The 17,121-nt window shown below is 36.2% G+C and overlaps 2 protein-coding genes across 9 annotated transcripts in view; one reads left to right on the forward strand and one right to left on the reverse strand.

Moving 5' to 3' along the window:
• PAICS (phosphoribosylaminoimidazole carboxylase and phosphoribosylaminoimidazolesuccinocarboxamide synthase) overlaps window positions 1-15,922 on the reverse strand; it is a 51,478-nt gene extending 35,556 nt beyond the window's left edge. For 2 of the 8 annotated variants that reach the window (XM_019469229.2, XM_019469215.2), the window contains exons 1-5: window positions 15,526-15,922; window positions 9,819-9,905; window positions 7,873-8,307; window positions 6,685-6,774; window positions 62-133 (exon numbers count right to left, since the gene is read on the reverse strand). In XM_019469229.2, coding sequence (XP_019324774.2) covers window positions 62-133; window positions 6,685-6,774; window positions 7,873-8,307; window positions 9,819-9,905; window positions 15,526-15,907 — 1,066 coding nt within the window. In that variant the 5' untranslated portion in view covers window positions 15,908-15,922. The remainder of the gene's footprint in view (window positions 1-61; window positions 134-6,684; window positions 6,775-7,872; window positions 8,308-9,818; window positions 9,906-15,525) is intronic. The other 6 variants (XM_019469275.2, XM_019469256.2, XM_019469221.2 and 3 more) reach the window with 5 other exon arrangements.
• The window catches only part of PPAT (phosphoribosyl pyrophosphate amidotransferase), a 37,293-nt gene that overhangs the window by 7,187 nt on the left and 12,985 nt on the right, over window positions 1-17,121 (forward strand). The window lies entirely within an intron of this gene.

Raw genomic sequence — 17,121 nt, forward strand, 5'->3', positions numbered from 1 at the left:
ATATATATTAGCTTTAAATACAAAAAAAATTTTTTTTAATTCAACAATTTAGACCCTGTACCTGACCCAGTGATACTCTGTAGTGCTGTGGGGCTGTCCACCTCTTCTGAGGCTGTACTTACAGTGTCTTCCTCTGTCAGAAAGCAAAGAAAAGAGCAGTGTATATTTGTTGTTCACAAAACTCAAATTTACTTTTGCAATTGAAGATTATACTGAGAAAATAGTAATGCTGGATTCCACCATCAAAACTGTAACCTCATAGCCAAGAACATTTGTTATCTCTAACCAAATTTTAAAATGCCTTTGTAGGATTCACCACCTTGAAAATCTTGGAAGTATTCTGCTTTAAAAGTCTCAAGGCACAGTATGCAGTATTTGGGAATATGATAGCACTTTTAGACCCAATTTTGTAATATGTTTCATTGTTGTATTTTAATGCTTGACAAAGAACTTAACATCTCTTTTTCATTTGATCCTCATTGTAACTGAGAATGATCCTTTCTGCAATACATATAAACAGAGAAAAGACCTTAAAATTAAGTGGTCTGGGGGCACCTGGGTGGCTCAGTCGATTAAACATCTGATTTTTGATTTTGGCTCAGGTCACGGTCTCACGGTTCTTGGGTTCGAGTCCCACGTTGGGTTCTGTACTGACTACACACAGAGCCTGCTTGGGATTCTCTGTCCCTCTCTCTCTGCCCCTCCCCCACTCATGCTGTCTCTGTCTCTCTCAAAATAAATAAACTTAAAAAAAAAGATTAAGTGGTCTTAGCAATTTTCATGTTGAGAGGTTAACAGCAGACAGGTAAATATTTTAAGGAACTGATGGTGCTTAGCTTGGTAAATATACATTTATTGTAGCGTAGCTCTGTACATATAGGATGTTTATAAGTCAGCTGTAGTTTGGGGAAAGCTCTTCCTTATATGCATATGTTGGATTGCTGTATTGATGCTATGATAGTTTTCTTTCCCTCCTGTACTTTCCTATACACTGGGACATTATTATTATCTTTTTTAATTTGGGGTGCCTGGGTGGCTCAGTCTGTTAAGTGTCTGACTTGGCTCAAGTCATGATCTCACGGTTGGTGAGTTCAAGCCCTGTATCCATCTCTCTGCCCTTCCCCTGCTCATGCTCGCTCGCGGTCTCTCTCTCTCTCTCTCTCTCTCTCTGTCAAAAATAAAACATTAAAAGCATTGTGTTACTACTATTGTCTGTGCTGTTGCTTGTAATGATTGTTGTAAAACTGGATAAAACTACACAGTGTTTTGGTTTTTTTAAATTTTTTTCATTATTTATTTTTGAGAAAGACTACAAGCAGAGGAGGGGCAAAGAGAGGGAGACAAAGATTCTGAAGCAGGCTGCAGGCTCTGAGCTGTCAGCACAGAGCTCGTGGTTCGAATCCACGAACCTGAGCCGAAGTCAGACGCTCAACTGACTGAGCTGCCCAGGTGCCCCCAGTAGTTATTACAAATAGACAAGTGAGGCCAGAGGTGGTTAGGGGGCCTATAAGCTTATGCAGCAATAGCTATGTGGAGATTTATATGAGGATAGGACCAGATCTTCTTATTTTAAGGACATGTTTGCACAGTAAGACTAGAATGAATTTTAGCTTTTACCAACATTAAGACCTTCAATAACAGGTTGTATTTTGGAGCCACAAAGGCTACCTAATAGGCTACTTTTTTTTTAATTGAAATTTTTATTGAGATAATTGTAGATTCACATGCAGTTATTAGAAATAATAGAGATCCCTTCTACACTTGGCCCAGTTTTCTCCAATGGTAACGTTTTGTTAAACCATAATATACTAATAAATGAAGGGTATTGACATTGATACAGTTCACTATTCTGATTCAGATTTCCCCTTTTACTTTTTTTTACTTTTTTACTTTTTTTTACTTTTTTACTTTTTTACTCACTCACTGTGAGTTATGTATTTGTATTATATTTTATAATAATTTTATCGCCTTGTAGGTTCATGTCACCACCATCAAGGTCAAGATAATCAAGGGTTCCAACACCATAAGGATTCCTCTGGTTGCCCTTTTATTTTTTAAAGTTTATTTATTTTGAGAGAGAGAGAGAGGGTATGCTTGAGTTGGGGGGAGGAGGGGGCAGAGAGGTAGAAAGAATCTCAAGCAGGCTCTGCACAGACAGCACTGTCTGCGCAGAGCCCCACAAGGGGCTCCATCTCATGAACTGGGAGATCATGACTGAGCCCAAATCAAGAGTCAGATGCTTAACCAATTGAGCTACCCAGGTACTCCTGGTTGCCCTTTTATAACTAGACTTACCTTCTTTCATCCATGCCTAAGCTATTCTCCCACCCTCACCCCACTGTCTACTTTTTGGAGAGCACAAGTCCAAGGTAAATATTGGCAAACCTTATTTCAACAGAATCTGAATTTATAACATTTTACCTAAGTGACTAAAACCATCAGTTCTAGGCTCAGGTACATGTCCTACTTCTGGGTTATGGAAATATTAACAGATATTAGGTGTCCCATAGAAATTTTGAGTAGTTAGTCCCAGAAAATAAGATGTCATATTGGAGAGTGGTAGTGTGGAAATCACTACACTTAGCATATTTTAAGGAAAGAGAAGCATTTAGTTTTTATTATGTTTCTATCCCAACTGATACACTGCCATTCACTTCTCACACTCACTACCTGGAGTTAGGTAGCATCAGACTCTACAGCTTTAAGGGCTCACTCTTGCATAAAACTGCCCTTACATCACATGCCAGCCACAACTCCAGCTGACTGGCTACAAACTTAGGTGATGCAGTAATCCCCTCAGGTATGATAATTAGCTAGAACAACTCCTAGAATTTAGGAAAGTCCTATTAGGATTACAGTTTTATTATAAAAAATAGAACTCAGGAACAACCAAATGAAGATCCACATAGGGTAAGGTCTGGGAGGGTCCTAGATGCAGAGTCTCCATGCCCTCTCCCTGTGGAGTCAGGGCCTGTCACTCTCCCAGCACATCAGTGTGTTCACCAACCAGGAAGCTCTTCTAAGCCAGTTTTTATTGACATGATTATGACGTGATTAATTAAATCATTGGCCACATGATTGAACTTAGTCTCCAAAGTTACTTCCCTGCTAGAGGTCAGGGTGGCCTAAAATTCGAACCCTCTTAATCCCAAGGTTTGTCATTTTGGTGACCATTCCTATCTTGAAGCTCTTTAGAAACCCAGCTTGGAACACCTCATTAAAATAAACATTCTTTTTCTGATTTCAGAAAAGATTCAGGTTGTGATCTCTGGGTTGGTGAGTTGCAGTACCGCATCTGGCTGTCTCTGGTCTGCACAGAGCCGGCTTAGGATCCTTTGTCCCCCTCTGTCTTTTCCCCTCCCTGCTCACGTGTGCGCGCTCTCTCTCAAAAATAAACATCAAAACAAATTTTTAAAATAAATAAATAAAAAAGACTTTCACCACTGGAAATTCCAAAGGTTTTTGAAGCTCTGTGTCAGGAACTGGGGACAAAGACCAGATTTTAATTTTTTAAAGATTAATTTTAAGCAATCTCTCAGGTCACACCTTTGTAATTATCAAGTTGCCTATATTTATCAGCTTACCTAGGTCTGAACTTTCTTTTTTTCATACTTATAATTTTTGGGTTTTCTGAAATTTTAACAATCACATCTTTATTGGGTTCTTCTGTTGGATTAAAAATTTAAAGGTTCTCAGTATTGTGGTTCATGTGATCAAAGTACATTAGCTTATGATAATTTTACTGCTAAGATTACCCAAATTGCATGCAAAATTTACCAAACTTTTTAAATATTTAATTTAGAAGAAAATTATTCCCAATTTTTGTTTTAATATAAATAAACCAAAATAAATGAATTTGAGAAAATAAACTTGGAATAGCCTCTGAGTTACTAACAATAGATAATTTAGTGCCCTCTGCTGGCCATCACATTGTTAATTTTTGTGAAATTGTGGGGATAGTGAATCATATTTTAATTTTGGAGATATGTTTTACCACATCCAAAAAGAAAATAGATCATTTTAAGATTCTTAAGAGAACAGTGTAGTCTTTCACTTCTGATTTTTAAGCTGATGATAAGAGTGGTCTCTAATAGGATATATATGTATGTATGTATGCATGCACGCATGCATGCACGCCTGTCTGTCTCCACCCCTCAGAGCCGGAAGCAATCTACCTTTGGCTACCTCTACAAGAAAGCAGTGACTTGCAAGAATACCCAGATATTGAAGTATTCCAACTCATATAAATAGGCACTGATACTGGAGATGAATTTAGTCAATTTTAGGTCTATTCAGAAGAGATAGGTAATGCACAAGATTGTCAAACACAGATTTCTCTTCCGGCACCGTTTTCCTGGTAACATTCTGATTGCTTTTATACTCCCTTGCCTGTGCCTCACGTGGGGGGAAAAATAAATTTATTTTAGATGCAAAGAAGTAGTTATTCAATTGTCATGGGCCATTTCTTCTTATTTATTGTAATAGATAGGCATAGCCCACGAGTTCTGTGATTCTTCCCAGTGATTAACTTCTTTCATATGGCATTAGTCATGCATTTTTTAAAGTGATAATTGGAATGGCTATTTTTTCTCACCTAAATGGAATCAGACTGGATTTGATGTATTACTTTCTTCAGCCCTCTGCTGGTCTTATTCTCTAAATAAGACAACGTAGCTGTGGTTTTCAACCCTGGCTGTGCTTGATGATCTTACAAAAATATAGGTACCTGAACCCATCCTATAACCTACACTAGACCAAAATCTCCAGGAGTTCTAAATAGGGAACTAAGTAGTTATCTAGAATCCGGGAGGTCCACAGCTCTAGCTAGATTTTTATTTGAAATAAGAAGGAATCTCCTGGCATACATTTAAGATGGGAAAAAAAAAAAAATTAACCTTTAGGAGATCAGTTTTATGACCAAGGGTCAATGTTAACAATATGGGGCAATAGCAACTCAGATTACAATATTTCATTAGTAGAATATATAAAATCAAAATAAAATGACCTCTACCTATTTTTACAAGAATGTTTATCACTTTATTGTGTTTTTGTTTTTAAATTTTTTTTTAATATCCATTTGTTTTTGAGAGAGAGAGAGATGGAGAGAGATGGAGCGCAATTGGGAGAGGGGCAGAAAGAGGGAGACAGAATCTGAAGCAGGCTCCAGACTCTGAGCTGTCAGCCAGAGCCAGAGCAGGGCTCGAACCCATGTGAGACTATGACCTGAGCTGAAGTTGGATGCCCAACCGACTGAGCCACCCAGGTGCCCCTATTGTGTTCTTGTTTTTAAAGAAAGGTATTTGATGTGAATTTTTATCCTGAAGATAAATATTTGTATCTTTATACCTCAGTACAAAATCTTCTAAATAGTACAGTGGCAATTTGTGCCTCAATAGTTGTGCATTGCAGTTGTGCCTAAAGTCCTTACCTGTTTAAATTTTTTCCCTATGCATTTAGCTGCTGGGATTCTTATGGGTTTATACCTTTGCTTTTATTTTCATGGGAAAGTTTAAAATAAGTTAATTTCTAGAATGACCGTAAATATTTCCTGTTTCACATTTTGTAAACATATTCCAAATTAACATATAAGCATACCAGACAGTTTTTAAAAACCCTCTCAGTTTTTATCTGGCTGAATGTTTTCCTTTCACATATAAAAAATTATCTTGAGGTATTGGACTTAAGTGAGTCCAGAGGACTAACAAGCTAAAATCTTCTGAATGCCAAGGTTCTTAACTTTTTCCATGGAAATCTTTCTATCTCACTAAACACAATCGGATTTTAACTTTTTTTTTGTTTTTCTTTTTCCTTTTAATGACAAGAGTCATTGCTGTGATGCCCTGAGAAACCTTAGGAGCACAGTTTTGTTTACCTTTGTTATCGTACCCCTAGTCAGCTGCATGTTCCTATCGTGTTAGTCTGCTTAATTTCTCCCTATTTCCACCTTCCACTGTTCTAGCAGCTTTCATTTCTCCCACTGAGTTTTTAATCTACCATCTCTGATAAATCAGACAAAGAAGTTTGCCAAGGGTGTGGGGAATTTGATTACCTGGTTTGTTAATCAATATGATCTTTACATTTTCCAAGGTTGTATGAATCTTTGAACTATGTGCAAGGTCTGTGATGGCTAGGCTTTTGTTTGAGGGCCTGGTGATCCCCTCATCCCTCATTTTGGTTTGTGTAAAAGGCAAACAGTCAAATAGGAAGCACTTACTTTGCTCTACCCCCTTAGTATTCTTTCCCATAGGGCAGTATTTCTTAAACTTAAGCACGCATAAGTTCTCAGACAGTGCTGATGCTGCTACACTTTGAGAATAACAGCCATAGGGAACGTTATGGGTCATTAATCGTTTTCACCTTCCATTTCTGCATTTTGTAAATATGAGTATTATTCTTCATATAATGTTATAACTTCGTATATGTTCTTAAAGCGTCTTACAGTATTTTAGTTATTGTAGCATCTTATTATACTATTATATATAAAATATAATTATAAAACCCATCATAAAGGCCCCATCCTTGTGACCTCATCTAAACCTAATTAACTCCCAAAGGTCCCGTCTCCAAATGCTCTTGCATTTGTTGATACGACTTTAGGAGTGACATATTTCAGTCCATAGCAACATCATATAATAACATCTTATGTATTTTTTCACACGCAAAACCAAAAAAATGTTGTTTTACCTGTGCCAGGACTTTGTTTTACTTCTCTCTCTCTTAGGTCTTCTGACATATTACTGACTAAATCATCTTCAGCTGCTTCTCCAGCAATGACTGTGTGAACATAGTGGGATATATGGTGATTTGGTTTTATTCACTTTCAGGATTGTGTTTTAAACTCTAATATGTTATTTTCCCTTTTACAGTGAGCCTGGTGCTAAATACTGTAGTTGTTTCCTTTTCTCTAATTTAGATTCCCCACTCTTAAAAATCTTTCAGTCGTAGGTCCCTGTAGATACCTGGTGTTGTAAGTCTGTAGCTAGACTTACAGACTCATAACTGATGGAATCATCATTGTCTGCAATTACTGTATGAACAGAATCATGCTGCTGCTGTTGGGCTACTTTATCACTAGTCATTTTATTTTTCATGGGATAGATGTATATAGTTCTCTAGCAGACCGGTTTCTTTTTTCTCCCCAACAAAAGATTTTAGTACTTCTCACCACCATTTCTCAGTCCTAACTCTGTCATTGCCTCTCTTTCCCCTAGACACACACTCACACTCTAGGAATTAAGACTCCATTGTTTAAGGCAGATATTAAGATCTAGAAACTTTATGGTTAGTAGAGGTCTTTAAGAACATTTTGTCAAGTGTAGAGGAGATACTTGGTTTAGGATTCCACAAAGACTGAGCTAGAACTTGGATTTCCTGACTCCTGGTCTAGAACTCATCCAATTTATTTCATGCTATCATATCTTTGTACTGTATCTTAATCCTTTGGATTAAACTCATTTTAAAGAACTTTATGATATGTCCCAGAAGAACCACACTTCAAAGACATTCTCATGGGTTTTGTATTTTTCTAAGTTCTTTAATGTCCTTTTTCTGTTCACTCACAATTTTACCATAGTTGATATGAAAAGTTGCTTTAATTTCTGCCATCTAGAGTTGCATTTTTACTTTATTAAAATTGGTCTATTTTTAAACTTGTGGAAATCCAATTTTATTTCATCCTTTTTTTATAACTGTACTATTCTCTGTCCTGGAGGAGATTGATTATACATTCAGTCTGTTTCATGATAAATTCAACAATTAGCTTATTGAATAACATTTAGTGAAACCTATTTAACTTAGATTATATACATGTTATCATGCTACTGACATTTTATATGATGTAGCCTGATGTTAAGATTACTTTTGTCTTCCTACCTGTCCGATCCTCTTCTCTTTTTACATTGGCACATCCTGTGGCTTGTTCTCCATCTTGGAATTCCTGTTCTTGTGATTTTTCTGTTTTATTGTGTCCCAAAATGGCATCCAGCTCAGTAAAAAATTTCATACTCTTAGTTATTCCTTGGTCTTGAGCCATTCTTACAATCTTATATTCATGTTTTAAGTTTTTGTACTTTGTTCTGCACTGTTTCCAATCTCTCTCTATTCCAAATTTCTGAAGCTTCGCAGCAATTTGTTCAAATATCCTTTTATTTCTCACTGTTCCCTCTAGTTGTTGTTGTATTCTTATATCAGACCAGATGCCTATTAGAGCCCTAATTTCTGGCACAGTCCAGTGTTTTCCTCCTTCATTTGCTACAGTTGGAATAAAAGTTGGATTAATAGGGGGTTCCATAATTGATGTAGAGTTACCTGTATCAGGTGGGGAGGGAAAGATATATATATATACATATATGTATATGTATATATATATATATATGGTTACATAAGATAAATAATTAGATACATCCTTAATAAAGAAAGACATTTTCTCCATGGGAGATGGAATACAAATCATAGCTTAGCTTTCCTCTGAAACTAATGGATAAATGAAGTACAGAACCTGAATCTGTTTGTTGTCATGTTAGTGACTGGCTTTAATACAGTTGTTTTTAATTAGTCACATTTTGATCATGTTTTTTTCTCTATCATTCCTTACCCGTCCATCCCACTCCTTTGGTCTGTGGTGTGTATTTAACTATATAGTGAACATTGAATACATAATTTTGTAATATTGACTTGTAGAAAGCAATGCAATTAGAAAATGGCTTGTTGAGAACAGTTTATTTTTTTTATTATTTTTTGGTGATAAGATAGGTGGGAGCAATTTATCTCCTCTTCCTTTTAATCTAATGATTTCCATTGGCTACATATCAGTATCTCCTGGGGAGCTTTTATAAATCACTACTTCACTGCTAACCCCACCCCTCATCACCAGATTGTGATTCTAGTGTGCAGTCAGGGTTGGGAACCAAGACTATTCATGAATGAAGGGTTGGAAGAGGCATATTACAACAATTGGTGCTTCTTACTCCTCATGAAAATAAAATGTCCCATTGGTTAAAGGACAACTGTCATTTTAAGTGAAGTATTCTTTTAATGCAAGGAAATGTGCCAGAAATTTCATAATGCCCTAGACAGAATGTCCCCGCTTAGTTAGAAATCCTAGCATGGTACCTTCATGTTAGATCTCTAGTACAGTTTTGCAACTTACTGAGGTTATGTTGGCTATTTTAACAACCACATTATCTTGTGTTTTTGTCAGATTTCATGTTTGTTGTGTTTAATAAGAAGGTAGTTCAGACCTCAACATCTATAATGTAAGTCATTAAAAACCACTTTTTAGCATTTACCTGAGGTATATGGAGGTGTTTTTATTTTGTGGTACATTTAATGTCTTTGTTTTGAAATGCTTTTCACTATTTTTCCTTACTTAGATTAACAACCTTCAATACAAATTTAGAAGCAAAGTGGGGATTTATATTGACTTTAATTTGGGTGAATAAAATCATCCTTGACCTCATTATTGATTTGATATTATTTACTTTCACATGTAAAATTGTTTGTCTTAGACCTCAGGAGTGCTAAAGTGACATGTTCATTAAATATTAAGCATCTACTATGTTTAATTTTGACCTATATTTCTTACTATATTTAAAGGATGAAGGTTGTGAATTTGAAAGCTAGTATTTCTAGGCAATTTACGTTTTGTTAAAGAAATCATTTATTTTTAAAAATGATTTTTTTAGTATAGATTATAAAAAAAAAGAGGGAAACTTGAAGTAATCCTAAGTGTTTCTATCGGGAAAAATAATCCATTTTCTCAGAAACCAATCTTACTTTCCAATTTGGAATCTGATCAGTTTCATTGTTTTTTGACCCACCTAGTTCCATTGGTTTGATGTGAGAAACCAAAAGTAAAGGATTTCCTGAGAGGTCTTCCTTATCTTCTAATGTAACTGACATTTTACCTGGAAAAAGAATGGAATTCCTTTTAGAGTAAGTTCTAGGGAAGATAAATATTGAATTAAATGACTGATAATGCTAGTAGCTTGAGCTGAATTTGATCATATTGATGAAAGGTTATAGATTTGTGATAGATTTTATATGATTTAAATACTGTATAATATGGTTTAAATACTGTACTTATCTATATAAAGGAAATTTTAATTTTTTTATCAATTTTTTTTAACATTTATTCATTTTTTGAGAGACAGAGTACGAGCGGGGAAGGACAGAGAGATGAGGGAGACACAGAATCCGAAGCAGGCTCCAGGCTCTGAGCTGTTAGCACAGAGCCTAACGTGAAGCTCAAACTCAGGAATAGTGAGATCATGACCTGAGCCAGAGTCAGACGCTTAACCGACTGAGCCACCCAGATGCCCCCAAATTTAATTTCTTCCATCCCATTGACATGGTTTATTTTGAACTTCCATTAGTTTTGTTTGCTAATTTTATAAGTTTCTAGAGATGATTGTCGTTCATTTTCAAATTAAATTACATTTTTAAAATAAAGATGTTCTTTAATTTTGTATTTTAGGTACTTTAACATAATAGGGACTTGATAAATGATACTAGCAATGTAAAACAGAGGTCCTGTAATGAGATAATCTGAAAATCTTGTTTATTTGGCATATTTGGTCAGATAGCTAAAATTTATATGTATCTTTTATAATTAGCTGGTTGGTACACACTAAACTTTCCAGAAATTAATCTAAGCTATGCTTAAGTAGACCAAAGAATGTGTCATATCAAAGAACCATGCCAACCTTGAAAAATGAAAATGGTACCTTAATCTTCCTGGTTTCATGAGTTGGGTGTTTTCATAAAATGAGGCACAGGCTACTTTTTAATGTTTTTTGTTTTTTCAGAGAGAGAGAGCAAGCTGGGGAGAGTGGCAGAGGGGGAGATGGAGAGAGAGAATCTCAAGCAGGCTCCCCACTCAGTATGGAGTGTTGGGTTCTATCCCATGACTCCAAGATCATGGCCCAAGCCTAAATCGAGTCACCAACTGAACCACCCAGGCGCCCCTAGTTTGCTAGTCTGTTATCTGATTTAGGACCTAGTTTTATGTATGTTGAAAACAGCGTGGAGCTGAAAATATTGGTAGGCGTGATAAAGAAAAGCTTCTCTTCCCAACTTCTTCGGGCTATTTTTTTTCTTAGGTTGATCATTCCTAGCATAATTCCAAAATTGTATTTAGGGACCCCGTACCCTGGAGATTGTAAACTGAGACTCTTAAGTCATCACTCCTGATGTATTTGTATCAAGTTAAGAGGAGAGAAATAGAGTGGAAATTTGGTCACTGAAAGAATGTGATTCAGCAGTAATAGTAGGCCAAAGGTATTCTGAAGTTGAGGATGATTATAATTTCCAGAACATGAAGCCTCTTAAGAGTTTGTATTTGAGTCCTTTGCCAAGGTTCAGTCAGGCTACCTGCTGCCTAACAGGAACTAGATCCTCTGTTCTTTACCACTTGCATGAGGTTGATCCCAACAGTGGAAAAGGCACATTGTTTTTCTTCCCTTCTTCAATTTACCATATACCAATAAAAATTGTGCTGGTTCCCCATAAAGAAACCAGAAGACATTATAAATGAATCAGACCAAAAGTAAAGGAGGGCTTTCTAAGCCTTAAAAAAGACTATTTGATTGCATTAAGAACTTTAATCAAAACCTTTTTCATCACTGTTTGATTACATTGAAAACTTTTGAATTCTATAGATCAAATAAAAACCAGCCAAAATTTTAAGGCAAAAGAGATCACGCAGTTTCTAAGACCTCAGTTGACATAATTTGTAAAAGTGAATAAACATATAGAAAATTGTTCCATAGCATTAGTAATTTAAAAAATGCAAATTAAAAGTTAGCAATCACATACACCATTATAGTTAGTTAAGTAAAGTACAGTTCTTTTGGAAAGCATTTTTTTTTTTTAAGCACTGTTTCAAAGTAATCATAGCCCTCCTGACCAGTAATTGAACTTCTGATAGTCTATTCTAAAGTGATAATGTTGGCACAAAAACAGACACATAGACCAATGGAATAGAATAGAAACCCCAGAACTAGACCCACAAACGTATGGCCAACTCATCTTTGACAAAGCAGGAAAGAACATCCAATGGAAAAAAGACAGTCTCTTTAACAAATGGTGCTGGGAGAACTGGACAGCAACATGCAGAAGGTTGAAACTAGACCACTTTCTCACACCATTCACAAAAATAAACTCAAAATGGATAAAGGACCTGAATGTGAGACAGGAAACCATCAAAACCTTAGAGGAGAAAGCAGGAAAAGACCTCTCTGACCTCAGCCATAGCAATCTCTTACTCGGCACATCCCCAAAGGCAAGGGAATTAAAAGCAAAAGTGAATTACTGGGACCTTATGAAGAGAAAAAGCTTCTGCACAGCAAAGGAAACAACCAACAAAACTAAAAGGCAACCAACGGAATGGGAAAAGATATTTGCAAATGACATATTGGACAAAGGGCTAGTATCCAAAATCTATAAAGAGCTCACCAAACTCCACACCCGAAAACAAATAACCCAGTGAAGAAATGGGCAGAAAACATGAATAGACACTTCTCTAAAGAAGACATCCGGATGGCCAACAGGCACATGAAAAGATGTTCAACGTCGCTCCTTATCAGGGAAATACAAATCAAAACCACACTCAGATATCACCTCACGCCAGTCAGAGTGGCCAAAATGAACAAATCAGGAGACTATAGATGCTGGAGAGGATGTGGAGAAACGGGAACCCTCTTGCACTATTGGTAGGAATGCAAATTGGTGCAGCCGCTCTGGAAAGCAGTGTGGAGGTTCCTCAGAAAATTAAAAATAGACCTACCCTATGACCCAGCAATAGCACTGCTAGGAATTTATCCAAGGGATACAGGAGTACTGATGCATAGGGGCACTTGTACCCCAATGTTTATAGCAGCACTCTCAACAATAGCCAAATTATGGAAAGAGCCTAAATGTGCATCAACTGATGAATGGATAAAGAAATTGTGGTTTATATACACAATGGAATACTACGTGGCAATGAGAAAAAATGAAATATGGCCTTTTGTAGCAACGTGGATGGAACTGGAGAGTGTGATGCTAAGTGAAATAAGCCATACAGAGAAAGACAGATACCATATGGTTTCACTCTTATGTGGATCCTGAGAAACTTAACAGAAACCCATGGGGGAGGGGAAGGAAAAAAAAAAAAAGAGGTTAGAGTGGGAGAGAGCCAAAGCATAAGAGACTCTTAAAAACTGAGAACAAACTGAGGGTTGATGGGGGGTGGGAGGGAGGGGAGGGTGGGTGATGGGTATTGAGGAGGGCACCTTTTGGGATGAGCACTGAGTGTTGTATGGAAACCAATTTGACAATAAATTTCATATTATTAAAAAATAATAAAAAAAAAGTGATAATGTTAGGTATTGATTATAGCATCATTTCTCTTAGGGGGCAAAGACAAACTGTGTATGCACTCAAATATTATGGAACCATTAAGTAACATTTAATCCTGAATTATAATTAATTCTGGGTATAATTTAAAGATAATTTTTAAAGTAAACAAAATGCTAATGTGCTTGTAATTTTATAATTCAAAAAGTTTAAATAACAACAACCAGAGACATTGTAGATGATGTGTTAGGAAGGGGCTGAAAAGTAAGGAGACCAGTTAAGAGCTTATCTTAATATTCCATGTGATAGATGAAGTTCTACATGGTGATAATGAGAATAGAACAGGGGAAAATTTATGAAACATGTCAGTAGTTTTTTTAAGGACTTAGTGACCGATGAAAGGTCAAGGATATCTCAAATGTTTAATGTTTAAGTTTATTTAAATGATTGGAAATACAGTGACAGTAAGGTGGAGGCAGTTTGTAGGAGGATCAGTTCTGAATGAGGGAAGAGAGAGAGTATGGTTTTAGAATTGGAGGGTTTGAGATACCTGAAACATACAACGTTCAGAAGTAATTATGGGCCATCTGCTTACAAGTGAAAATGGGGAATTTAGAGCCATGGGGGTACCTGAATGGGTTAGAAGGAGATCCTGTTAAGTGGAGATTAAACACACACACACACACACACACACACACACACACGCACGCACGCGCATGCGCGACAGGGTGGGGGGGTGGCTAGAGAAAAGAGGGGCAAAAATAGTGGGGATTTAGCACCCACATCTTCATTACACCAACCTCTGGTTAAAATCAAGGCCTTTCAGAAGTTGAGTCATTTACTTGCCATTAACCAATATTTAAAGCATTTAAAAGCCAAAGAGTGCAGGGTGATTAATTGGATAAAATAATGTTATTGCTCTTTTTTTTTAATTTATTTATTTTGAGAGAGACAGAGTGCGAGCAGGGGAGGGACAGAAAGAGGGGGAGAATCACAAGCAGGCTGGACTTTTACAGCACAGCGCTCGAACTCAGGAAAGTGAGATCATGACCTTAGCCAAAATTAAATTAAGAGTCAGATGCCTTAACCTACTGGCCACCCAGCTGCCTCCAGTGTTATTGCTCTTTAACTTGACAGTGGCTGCAGAGCTTTCTCAGAATTTGGTATAGTATCAGCAATGTAAAGGGAGTATGTTAAGTGAAGTGCATTTTTACCAAATGATTTATTATTGAGCTTTACACACAAAGTTTAGATAACCCAAATTAACCTAACTTCAATTTCTGTCATTGTACCATCCTTTCTCATTTGCTATCTTTATTCTACCACTTACCATTTTCTTTTGGGTGTTAAATTTATTCATGATGCCCTCCTTTCTGCAGTTACAAAGCATGTAGCTCAGTGCTTTGCACATGATATACACAAACAGTAGGTATTAGAAATTTTGAATTGAACAACTCTGCCCTTAAAAATAGCATCTGTAAGACTTTCGCTATGGGAGAAATCTCATTACTGCCATTGATTTCCCCTCTTTCCCTGGTGATATATTCAGCTTCTACAGACAGTGAGCAAATTCTGTGTAAATAGTGTTGGGCTTAACAACACAGCAAGTCAAGAACCTTGTTTTAATATCTAAATCATTTAATCATAAATCATATAATCTATCAAGTCTATTTTTGTTTCATTTTTTTGTTAAAGGGAGCTGTTCTTCTAAACAAGTAATGAAAGAAGTTATTATTTCCTAGTATTTTAGTGCTGTTATTGATAAATTTAGAAAAATGGGAACGTTAATATAGAGCAGAAAGTTCTGTCTTGTTTGGAGCTGTGGGGAAACAACAGTGGAGTAATATATTTGATTTTTTTTTTCTTTTGCCACCCTTAAAAAATTAAAACCTAAAATGTTTTCAAAGCCCAATCCATTTTTCACAAAACATCAGGCATGCTTAAGGAGCAGTTGGCATTAGCAGTTAATGTCATTTTAATGTGTTTTTTTTTTCAGTATTTTACGGATTTAAAAAGTGGAGGTATTTAATCTTTCTAAATTTTTTACCTTGTGCAAAATACTGTAACAAGTCAGTTGTTTTTCTCAACCATAATATTCCAGGCTATGTTTATCATATGGACTCAGAAATCCTATACTGTTATAGTTTGTTAGGTAAAAACAACAAAAGAATGCTACTTTTTCTTTTTTACCTTCGGTGGTCTCTGGAGCTGTACTTTGGCTCAGCGTTGCCAGGCACCTGCCATTTGCATCTTCCTCTGTTAATTGGGTGGCAGGTTCATACTGCAGGATCGCATCCAAATCATGGAAGAACTTCATAGTTTTAGAGCTGTCTCCAGAGTTATGGGCATATTTAACTGTTCTGTATTCATATTTGAGATTTTTGTACTTTGCCCGGCACTGTTTCCAATCTCTGTATACTCCTAGTGCTTGCAGCCTTTTAGCAATGTAAATAAATATTCCTTTATTTCTCAGTGTTCCATAAAGTTGTTTTCGTATATTTTTTTCTGCCCAGACACTTAGCAAAGCTTTAACCTCTTCTTCAGTCCAGTGCTTTCCTGCTCCACTCTCCATGTTGAAAGTGACCTGGAAATGATTCACTATTTCTAGCCAAGGTTTTGTTTCCTAGGAAACCAGACGGCTGGTTGTCAATAAGCTCCAAAGAGCTGAAAAGATCTAGTTTAACTGGTTCAAGCTGCCTGAGGGGAGTAACTTGAGAAACTGCCAAAAACGCAGGCTTTGTGATTAAAGAAGCCTGGACCTAAATGATGCCTAACGTTTTTCATTTCAGACTTAAGGGGAAATTACCCTGGAGACAAAAGGGAAGGAAAACCATTTTTTTGTTTATTTCTTTTCTTACATAATACTCTGGTTTACTAAATGGTTGTTGATTTTTAAAAAATAATTTTAGAAGTGGGTGGCAGAGGTTCTTTCTGCCCCAAGATTTATGGCAAACGTTATTTTTTTTCCCCTCTGCCATGAATCATTTAGTCTTCTAGCATAGGTTAACCTTGAAGACCACATCATTTCAGTAAAGAAATCCTAAGTCATAAGTGATCCAGTCTTATAGGGTGTATAGAGTTATGCATATATATTTAACGTATTGGTAGTATTTAATGCATTGATAATTTAGTAAAATTTTAATTTTAAATATTTAGATTTTTACTTTGCAGGTACACTTAATGTACTTTTTTTCTTATTAAAATGATAAACAGGGATGCCTGGGCTGCTCAGTCCACTGAGCGTCCAACTCTTGATTTTGGCTCATGATCTGATCTAACCCCAAGTCGGGCTCTGTGCTGACAACATGGAGGCCTGCTTGGGATTCTCTCCCTCTCTCTCTGTCCCTCCTCTACTAGCTCACCTGTTCTCTCTCTCTCTCTCTCTCTCTCTCTCTCTCTCTCAAAATAAACTTTAAAAAAATGCCTAAACAACTATAATATATAATTTTGAAAAATATTATTTTAGCCATTATTTTAGCTAAATAAGTCAATGTATTGACTTATAATTAGTTATTAATGTACATATACATATATGATAGAAATTTACCTTTTATTTCTACCCTGTTATACATTCTTTGGAACAAAAATTTGTTAAAACACATCTAGTATTTATAGAGCTATTAAAATTGTGGAGCATTTGGAATCTTTATTTTATTACTCTGTAGTGGTACAGATCCTCTTAGTCTTAAGGTGTGTTATAACTACCTCCGGCCCAGCTTTTGGCTTTTTTTATTTCATCACCTAGAAATATTAACGCAGAGATGAAATACAAAGTTCCTGATTAGC

Source organism: Panthera pardus, unplaced genomic scaffold, assembly GCF_024362965.1.
Source record: "Panthera pardus isolate Hobbes unplaced genomic scaffold, ASM2436296v1 HiC_scaffold_13, whole genome shotgun sequence".
NCBI lineage: Eukaryota > Metazoa > Chordata > Mammalia > Carnivora > Felidae > Panthera > Panthera pardus.